Raw genomic sequence first — 10,783 nt, 5'->3', positions numbered from 1 at the left:
CACAGTAACACAGTGGTTAGCAAAGTTGCTTCACAGCTCCAGGATCTGAGTTTTGAGTCCCAGTTTGGTTCACTGTCTGTGGGGAGTCTGCACGTTCTCCCCGTGTCTTCCTCCGGGTGCTCCGGTTTCCTCCCACTGTCCAAATATGTGGAGGTCAGGTGGATTGGCCATGCTAAATTGCCCTTATTCTCCAAAAAAGTTGTGTGGGGTTACTGGGATAGGGTGGAGGTGTGGGCTTGGGTAGGGTGCTCTTTCCAAGGGCCGGAGTAGACTCGATGGGCCGAATGACCTCCTTCTGCAGTGTAAATTCTATGAGACGAGTTAGAATAGGTAAATGATGTTGAGAAATTGATCAGCCATGATCAAATTGAATGGCAGAACACGTTTAAGGGGCTGAATAGTCTATTATTCCCTCTGTCTCCAGGAACACAAGAATAAACAGAAATAAATTTAAAGCCATTGGTTTGTAAGATCAGTTTCATAATGAAAGTGATATGTTCATAGCATCTCACTGTAAGGTCTGTAAATACCAGTATCGAGAAAGCCAAAACGTAAAAAGAGAATTACAGCGAGCTCACCCTCACTGCCATTTTCATCTGCTGACACGAGGACCGAGTGACATTCAGATTTCCCACAGCATTGCTCTCATAAGGAACAGACGTTAAAAGAAACTGTGGTTTAATAAGACCTGCATGGACTAAAAGACTAACTGGATTACATAACAATGATTTATCTTGTGAGTACAACGTTTTTTTTGCATTTACACCAATTTCTCTGAAAGATTGTCTTTAAATTTTCTTTCCATATGTCAGAGACTATGGTGCAGAAAAACCAATTGTTATCATGAGTTTTTTTAGCAAGTGACAGTTCAATCTTAAACATTTCCACTTAATGTTAAGAACAGCCAAAAATTCCTTTCATGTATAGCCATACACTGAACAAATCATGTGCACATGCCTTGGAATGCTTCACCAAATTTCCTACCTCACCATGTGAAATATAAACAAAAATAATCAGCATCTCAGGTGCATTATAAACTAGGGCACTTATTTCTTCAAAGCTGCCACAAGCACATCAGTTGTAAAAAAAAGCTGACATTTGACAGTGTGAAGTTCATTACTTCACAGCCGAGATCAATTGACTGCAATAGGAATACGCGTACAAAAATAGAAAGGCTACCCCATATGCAGTCACTACACAAACACTGTACAAGACCGCAGCAATGTTCAGAATTTGGTTTATGCGAGAACAGTGGGGGCATCAAAACTGCCAAAATGTCAATTTAAAAAGCTTTAAAACTTGAACAGAAAATGCTCCACACCCTGCCATGGAGATTCTTTGCTAGTCAGAATGCTTTTACCCCACAAGTCTATGCTGTAAGTTGTTTCTAAAGCTCCATGTCCTCTTCAGATGTGGTTAGATTCATATCACCACACATCAAGGATGAATCCAGTTTTAAGCTCTTGTTGTACAGTTCAGGGTTGCACTGTGGTTGCCTATGTTTGGAGTTCATTTGCTCCGTTAAAGCTGCAAGTTTATCTGAAAGTGGCTCACATAGGGGTCTCCACAGAACAAGTTCCATGCATGGGCGATTCCTAAGAAGGTATAAAAAGAGCAAATTAGAGTCCTTGAGGGCGACTTACATGTTTAAATCAAAGCAAACCAATTAGAATCGGTATTCAATTTCCAAAGCGCACCTGTAATCACAGCCGATTTGCACTAGTTTGCTCACTCCTGATGACAATACTTACATCTGAAATTGTTTCCCCAATGTAGAATTACAAGCAGAAAAGCTTACTTTTACACATGCAATGATGATGTCAGCAATTCTGCCGTTGGGTTATACTGATGGGAAAGAACCAGAATTGAAAATGCAAATTTCAGTCTCTCAGCTTCATTCACCGATGAAGGACATTCCAATTAACTGCAATCCATTTCTTTAAGAGTGGACTAGCCTGACACCATAGTCATAACATGAAAACAAGCTGCTCTTTATATTGGAACATAGCAAAGCAGCAATAAATTTCTAGGCAGTGAAACACACTTGTGGTGTACTCAGAGTTGCACTGAAACAATACTTTAGACTAGAGTTCAATCAATTCCATACCAGCATTACAAGAACAAGGTGGTGGTAGTGTGTTACACTTCACTCATCGAGTCTATGGGTATGGGTGGGATTTAACTAAATGGGCACAAAGTTCCATAGCGAGTGCGTTTAGCTTCATGTTTTCTGGCGCTTGCAGCACTCAGAAACATACTATAAAACGGTACCCGGATTAGATAGGGTATCTCAGCGTGGAAGTCGCAGCTGATGCCGCACATAGCCCTATTTTGTGCACTGTGTAGTGAGAGAACGAGATGCTATTTTTAAATGGCACCCCGATCTCTGGAGCATCAGAAGAGATCCCCGACCCCCCCCCCCCCCCCCCCCCAAGCCCCTAACGTACTATGATGGGGTGCACCCCTTCACCCCCCCCCCCCCAATACCCACGCAGGGCACTCCAGCCCAATTCCCACCATGCACAAAATGCCAGCTTGGACCTTTGTCAGTGCCAAACTGGTACCTCGACAGTACCACCCTGGCAGTGCTGGGCTGGCACCTAGGTGGCAGTGCCAGGATGCTCTGGTGGCACCAGCAGTGCTAGGGTACCACCATGCCAAAAGGATATGCACGTGGGGGTCTCCAATCCCCCAAGAGTGCCATTTCATCTGGTCCCTGTTCGTGAAGACCAGTACTGAACAGCGCTCGCCCTAAGTCTCCGAGGCGAAGGGCATAGATCCCTCGGGAAACTGCATATTAAAGTGGGACTAGCTGTCTCGCTCCAATATGCAGATTTGCCAAAATGTGATCCCGCCCATACTTCATAACGCCTCGCAAGATCGCGTTAGATCTCATGAGGGGCTGTGAGCCGGGTAAATCCTGGGAGCGGGGTCTCCTGGCTTCTATCGACCATGCTACACCTCGGCACACTGCTTTCCTGGCACAGCGGGCATTTCTATCGCACCCAAGGCTTTTGTAGCAAGATGCATTTTACATGCAGGTTGTAGTCTGGAGCTATGGATAGTTATGGTAGAGATTCCAACTTTCACAGAACATAGTAGTAACTTCATTGAAGCCTACTTGTGGCAATAAGCGGTTATTATTATTATTAGAACATACAGTGCAGAAGGAGGACATTTGGCCCATTGAGTCTGCACTGACCCACTTAAGCCCTCATTTCCACCCTATCCCCGTAACCCAATAACCCCTCCTAACCTTTTTGGTCACTAAGGGCAATTTATCATAGCCAATCCACCTAACCTGCATGTCTTTAGACTGTGGGAGGACTTGATGGCTAAAGAAGGTTCATTCATAATGCGACCAAACAGATTGAGTATCAACCTACAAAGGTTGGCACTCTTGGGGGTCTCCAGGGGGATTGGAGACCCCCACGTGCATGTCCTTTGGGCACAGTGGTACCTGGGCACCCTGGCACTGCCACCTGGGTGCCAGCCCAGTACTGCCAGGGTGGCACTGTGGGAGCACCGGAGGAAACCCACGCAGACACGGGGAGAACATGCAGACAGTGACCCAGCGAGGAATCGAGCCTGGGACTCAGGCGCCATGAAGCCACAGTGCTATCCACTTGTGCTACCATGCTGCCCCAATTTCATCCCATCACCTGGCTGATCAGGAATCTCTCCCCTCTTTATAGATTGATACTCAATCTGTTTGGTCGCATTATGAATGAACATTCTTTAGCCATCAAGTCCTGGGTTGGGACTCAAGGTTGGAGCTACTGGCTCAGAAGCAGGGATTCTACCCATCGCACCACAAGACCTCCAAGAAGATACCACACAAGTACAAAAGGAAACAATCTTGGTTTCTGCAGTCTCTGATCTGTATGGCAAATAATTCACGAATCCCCTCCCCTTCTGCCTGTCATATATAACATGCTTAATCACACCCATTCCGGGTTTGTGGAGGGAGATGGTCCCAAACCTCTGTTATATGCAGGCAGAACCTGATATTCACCGCACCAGGCACCTGGGTTCGAATCCCAGCTGAGGTCGCTCTCTGTGCATCTGCATGTTCTCCCAGAGTCTACATGGGTTTCCTCCGGGTGCTCCGGTTTCCTCCCACAAGTCCTGAAAGATGTGCTTGTTCGGTGAATTGGACATTCTGAATTCTCCCTCAATGTACCCGAACAGGTGCCGCAGTGTGGCGACTGGGGGATTTTCACAGTAACTTGATTTCAGTGTTAATGTAAGCCTACTTGTGACACTAATAAAGATTATTATTATTCTGCAATTTTGAGAGTAAAGAATGCAGAGATTGTTTGTGAAATATTGTTTAGCTGCTATGTAAATTGCTATGAAGCTGGAGTTCTGGTATAATTTGTTAATAAGGAAGCACCAGCACCATTATGCATGGAGTACAAACTGTATTCACTCATGAAGCCCACCAATAATGAGCAGATCTTATCCACAACATCAACTTTCCCAATGTTGTGAAGGACTAAAGCAAAAAATTCCTCAAGTCATACACATCTCCTTTCTGCCAGTTTCATAGTAGCACTGAAAGAAGGTAACAGGGCTGGTCCCAACAACAATGAATGAAAATACAATAAATGTCAGTCCTATCTTTCCTATATCAGGCAAAGTGAACACAAACCAATCCTCAGGAATAGGATATTGTTAAACACTAATCACATCGGTTAATGAATTTGTTACCTCCACCACTCCACTCACCCTCTTTCAGTAACTCTAAACTGAATAAGCACCTTTACAAAAGTGTACAGAAAGTAAAAAGCTCACATAAATGCTTTTAGAAAAATTTTATAATTGGAGAATGTGTTACACAAAACCTTATCTTGTCAACTTTCACTTCCAAGACCAGTTATCGAAATTCAATCATGTCTTCATTCTAGTCTGATTTTATTTAGGTTTTACAAAGACTGATCACTCTGTTGTTCAGCAATAAAGAGGGTGAGAGTTCAGACAGCCTTGCTCACTATCTTCAGGAAAGATACTAAAACAATTTACAGAACAAATAGACTCGGAAAAATATCTTTTTCCCCAACAATTATCATTTGACAATGGCACGAGAGAGTGCAAATTCCACATTCAAATGCAATATCCACTGCAGATAAAAATGTTACTCAGTTATCTGTTGTTCTCTAAATTAAATAGATCTTCCCTCTGAAATCTTAAATCCAAAAATATTTCATGTTTAACCCTTAATATGATTAAATTACTTTCTCCACAATTAAATAAGCATCTTTCGGTAAGCAGCGTCCAGTGAGGTATGAGTTACATCCGGAGTAAATCTTTGCTACCACCTCAATTCAGCCTGATAAAAAGACAAAGCCCAAGCCCTGTGAACATTTCGGATTTTTACATTAACTATCCTTTGGACTCATAACATGACTCCCAATTTGGTTGTTTTGTTCTGTGGAATGGGTCCAGACACACTTCATTCAGGACCTTTATAGGGAGGAAAATCCTACATAAAATAGAGTTCAGAGTGCCATCTCGCTTCTTACACAAATAGTTAGTGTGGGGTAAAGACGAATTAAAGTGACTATCCAGTCTTCATTTGAAGAAAAATAGGAAAGAGAAGAGAAAAAGAAAATCCCAACGATGCCCAATTCCCCACTTTTCAGAATTCTGTGACTGCTGTGCACTGGGGATAACATAGATCACACTTACAGGGATTCCATTATTTTACGAGGCAAAATTTCTTTCAGGCCAGGCCTCAGTTCTTCTCGGAGAGAGTCAGATAAGACGAGTACAGGCATGTCCGAAATCTCAATTTCATCAGCTTCTGGATCATCTCCTTCAGTAAGCCTGAGGAGTGGAAAAATATAAAGATTATTTGAATTAAGAGCAAAGAGCTTCACTGAATCCCTTTTAAGGAGGTGAGGGCTACAACTACAATCATTAGGAACTGCAGCCCGTCTACCTGCAACATGGCAGCAGCACGCACAACCAATAGAATGGAGATTGCAAACCTGTGGTTTCTAAAATGAAGTTCTACAGTATTAAACAATTGGAATTCAAACACAAATTTGGTCAAAACCTGTCTGGTTAAAATCAGTAACTTAACTTCCCATCGGGTACTGGACTAAAATAATATAATTCAACCCTGACAACAATACCTTTCTCACTTTTAAAAGGCTCAGGACTATATATGCCACTTGCTCAACGTGTCCAATCATTTTGTCCTCTCAAATTCTGCAGCACTAAAGTATTTCATATTTAATATATTGAAGTGGACAAAAATTTGGCAGATTTGCAACATGTCTACAGGCAGCTTCCTCTCAACTCCTAAGTAACAAAGTCAGCAATTCTTTTGGAACTTGAGGATCACTGCCTTGTTCCTCTCAGAAAACATATTCAATCACTTTACTCCATGTTTTGCTTTCAGATCCTTATTTTAAAAGATTCAACAGCAATTAATAAAAGATAAAAACTCCTTAGATTCAAGCATACTATCATACCATTGAAGTCCACTGCATAATTATCTTCTTTACTGGTGTCAAATGTTCAAATATCAGCTGACCAGACTACAGTTCATTACCTTATGAATCTTTTTTTTTAAAAAGCATTTTTATTCTACCGTATGAAACATACCAACGGGAATCAACATTTCTGTTTTTCCTCTTTCCCTATCCTACCCTGCAAAATTGTCTAATTTTCCTCTCCTATTTACTTTTACCTCAGATCTCTACCCTGGTTATGGATTTTGGAACACTACTGGGAAGATGCATAGATTTCAAGCCAGTCCATTACTGATGACTTTCCTTCATAGTGTAAGGAAGTCTGTTCACCAAATATACTTACTAAATCTCTTTCTCAAATAGTACAGCTGCTTCACAAAAGTAAATTAAGTATGGAGAGAAAGGAACATGCAGATTCTGGCCACCAATGACCCTCCCAAAACTATTAATAGTAGCCAGCAAAATGCAGAGGCTAGGTTTTGCAGACTCCCCCTACCGATTTTCAATCTCCTTCAGTCTCTGCAGTCCCTCTTCACTTGGATCCGGTTTAATTTCCATATAGGTGGCTTTATTCTCGATTACCCTAAATTCTTGTGAGCTGGGTCCAATCTGCCAAGAAGTGGAAGCAATCTCAGATGACATATTTTCCTGGGGGTATGGAGTGGAATGCCAGGAGCTGCATGAAACATTTACCGAAGTCATCAGACAGTCCAGCATCTTTTCAGTTAGACGTTTCTTTCGAGCAGGAGCACTGGGAGAGAGTTAGAGCAAGAATCAATTCACAAATGTCACCAGGATACTTTGTTTAAAGCAGAACACCATTTATTCTTTAGACAAGTTAAAGGACTCAGTTACCAACAGCAAGGCCAAAAGCTCACATCCAAGCTGTGTAGATTAGTACTGCAGCAAGATAATGCTTTTACCATCCCCCAAACTCATACAAAAGTTCTGAATTACCTAATCTCAACTAAAACAGCAGTAGGAAGAACTACAATTAGTCTAGGAAGGGAATGAAGAAATTTAAGATTACAGCCAAGGTTTCTTTTCTATTCAACTGTGTGTGCCCCTGTATAAACGTTGGATGAGAGCAAAGCTAAACTCCACAATGAAGAGAAAGGGAGAGATGGCAGCGGGGCAGTAGTGTTTCCTTTGATTTTAAATCATCTATTTTCTGCTTGTGAGTCAAGTCGATCAGGTATCAGTCAGGGGACTTTTGGGTTAGGATATCTTTGGAAAAAGACATGGGTCAATTTAAAGTAAAATACTAAATTAGAGGAAAGCCAGTTTTTTTCTTTTAAATTTAGAATACTCAATTATATTTTTCCAATTAAGAGGCAAATTTAGTGTGGCCAATCCACCTCCCGTGCACATCTATGGGTTGTGGGGGTGAGATCTACGTAGACACGGGGAGAATGTGCAAACTCCACACGGGCAGTGACCCAGGGTGCTGAGGTGGAATCAAATTCCTTATTTCCTCCTCCAGCATTTGCGGTTTCTTTTACTGGCGAGAAAATTATGCCATTCAGCACAACATTCATGAGATCCTAGATGGGATACTGGCGTGGTTATCACATCAATATTCCAGTAAATTGCAGTACAAATAAAATGCAATGCTAACAGCAAGCCTAAAAATCCAATTGATGCTGTTTACCAGCCACACCACAATTGCTGCAATTTCTAGCCTATAGTCCCACTAACATAGCAGAATATCAGGGCTTCATGAAGATACTCACTCGTCTTCCTCTTGCTCCCGCTTGTGCTTTCTCCTGAAAAAAAACTCATTCCTCCTGTTTGACGCAGAAACGGAGATTAGATGGAGGAGTAACAAGAAATCATGCAGACACAAGAATTATATACTTTAAATCAGCTGACTTTGAGCACAGGCTTAGTTAACATTTAAAATTACAATCAAGTACGACTACCTGCTTAAAAAAATGAATTTTCTATAAAATTCCAATGAGATGTTGTAGAATTCTTTTAGACTCCAAAATGCCATTGGAAACCCAGGTCCCAAAGATCTTCAAAAACGGTTTAGTTTTGAGGTACTGACATGTCGCCTTCCTCTGAATGCATAAACACGCTGGTGCAGATTTTAAGTAAGTCAGCCGCACACCATTTTTAATTAGTGGGCAATGGTCATGGCACAGAATATCATATCTGCAGTATTGCACTGTTAAACCCCAAGAAATACACTGAAGATAAAAATGGCATCCCCCGTGTGCAAAGGCCGTCACATAATGCCATCCCATTGACATCATAAAGAGTGTCATGCACAGTCACTGACCCCAGTGACACATCAAGGTTCATTGACTTCAGGTTATAAAGTTTAATGTTATATTGGCTTCTGACACCATAGTAGCAAATAGTCCCAATTGGACCTTAACAGTCTTCACAACCAAAGCTCCTGAAATGTCCTGCTCCCGAGCAAGTCAATGCAGCGATTACTTTTGAAAGTCTGAAGCCAGCACAAGTGATCAAAGATCTTCCCAAATAGAGCAAGAGACTAACATTTATAAAAATTAGGTTTCAAAAGCATCTCTTCACCCCCAAATAACTAACTTTCATCACTGATTTCAGGTATGTTGGTCAATCTCAGCATGAGAGAGAGTTGTGGTAAAACGGTAACGGTCTTAGGTTCCTGATTACCAAGATGAAAAATGAAAATCGCTTATTGTCACGAGTAGGCTTCAATGAAGTTACTGTGAAAAGCCCAGATTACGGGTCTCTTCATGATCTTGCTCCTCTGTAATATATCTGCAATCTTTCTCAGTCTTTTAACTTCTCAGGGCCAATCCATTCCTTTGATTATTGTCTCATCTTACTGATAGCAGAGCTGAACCACCTCAAACTTGCATCCTCCCTAAACACTTCTGTCCCCATATTCCCACTTAAAATCTTCCTTAAAACTTAATACTTATTCACCACACTTATAACTATTACGTTCAGGCTTGGTTCCTTCACCAACGTTTCTGAAATGCCTGAGGACGTTTCTTTACATTTAGGGTGCCTTACAAATATAATCTAGAGAACTCATACTGGAAGTGCAAGTGAAATTTTTGGATGAGAACAAGATTGGGGGTTAGTTCCTGCAGATGAATATAAGCCCTGACTAGATTAAGAGATGGAAGATAACCGTCAGGGTGAGGTACTGGAGAACAATCAAGACTTGCAAAACTATGCTCCAGTGATCGATGCTTTCAGAAGTGGATAAGTGGGGTAGGAATCAGAAAAAATAAAAACAGAAAAATGCAGGGCCAGCTTTCTCCATTAGCCCAGCGTGCTCTGCCCCAGCTCGCCTCATTCCAGCTCGTGTGCCCGGACGCCCCACCCCATCGCACTCCAGCTCACGCGCCAAGCTTCTTGAACCCACGCCAAGTAGCTCGCTCACTTTCACGCAGGTGCCCCCTTGGCTTGCTCGCTCATGCTTTTGCGCGTGCCCGCACCATGGCTTGCTCACTCTCACTCGCCCGCACCATGGATCACTCAAACTCACTTGCACGCCCGCACGGTGGTTCACTCAATCTCTCTTGTGAGTCTGCATCCATGGCCTGCTCGCTCTCATTCGTGCGGGCCACACCATGGCTCGCTCACTTGATCTTTCGTGCTCGCTCTCACTCATTCACACCCGCACCGTTGATCACTATCACTTGACCGCACCCACACCGTGGCTTGCTTGCGCGATCTCACTATCGCGGGCTCACACCGTGGCTCGCTCGATCACTCTGGTGCCTACCCGCCCGCACCCCGATCTCCCTCGTTCCTGCCTGCCATAATGTGGCTCGATCGCTTTTGCTCCCACACGCACCCGTATTGTTGGGCACTGTCTTAATCTCTTGCGCACGCTCTCACCGTGGCACACTGGCTCAATCTCTCTCTCGCACACGCGTGCCCACACTGTGGCTTGGTCGTTCGATCTCTCTCTCACATCTGCCCATAACGTGATTGGTCGTTCGACCTCTCTCATGCCCACCTGCCTGCTCCTTACCTCGATCTCTCTCGTGCCTGCCCACACAGTGGCTCAACCTCTCTCGCAGTGTCTACCCGCCTGCACCGTGGCTCAATCTTTCTTGCGCCCGCCCGCACCTCAATTTCTCTCACTCATGCATCGATCTCTCTAGTGCCCACCTGCCTTATTGTGGCTCGATCGCTCTCGCTCCCATCCGCACAGTGGCTCACTCTTGATCCCACAATATGGCTCGCTGGCTCAATCCCTCTCTCACGCGCGCGTCCTCACCTGGCACGCTGGCTCAATCTCTCTCGTGCGCACGTCCATACTGGCTCAATCTGTCTGACACGCGCAC

At 43.4% G+C, this 10,783-nt stretch overlaps 1 protein-coding gene across 5 annotated transcripts in view; it reads right to left on the bottom strand.

Annotated features, from left to right (window-relative positions):
- Positions 1–661: 661 nt before the first annotated feature.
- ccdc117 (coiled-coil domain containing 117) overlaps positions 662–10,783 on the bottom strand; it is a 21,067-nt gene continuing 10,945 nt past the window's right edge. For 4 of the 5 annotated variants that reach the window (XM_038792280.1, XM_038792305.1, XM_038792290.1 and 1 more), the window contains exons 3-6: positions 8,216–8,269; positions 6,979–7,233; positions 5,692–5,829; positions 662–1,595 (exon numbers count right to left, since the gene is read on the bottom strand). In XM_038792280.1, coding sequence (XP_038648208.1) covers positions 1,388–1,595; positions 5,692–5,829; positions 6,979–7,233; positions 8,216–8,269 — 655 coding nt within the window. In that variant the 3' untranslated portion in view covers positions 662–1,387. Of the gene's footprint in view, positions 1,596–5,691; positions 5,830–6,978; positions 7,234–8,215; positions 8,270–8,404; positions 8,776–10,783 lie in introns of those variants that run through there. The other variant, XM_038792313.1, reaches the window with a different exon arrangement.

Source organism: Scyliorhinus canicula, chromosome 1, assembly GCF_902713615.1.
Source record: "Scyliorhinus canicula chromosome 1, sScyCan1.1, whole genome shotgun sequence".
NCBI lineage: Eukaryota > Metazoa > Chordata > Chondrichthyes > Carcharhiniformes > Scyliorhinidae > Scyliorhinus > Scyliorhinus canicula.
The sequence above is the reverse complement of the archived record's forward strand: the minus strand, read 5'-3'. Positions and strand labels throughout refer to the sequence as shown.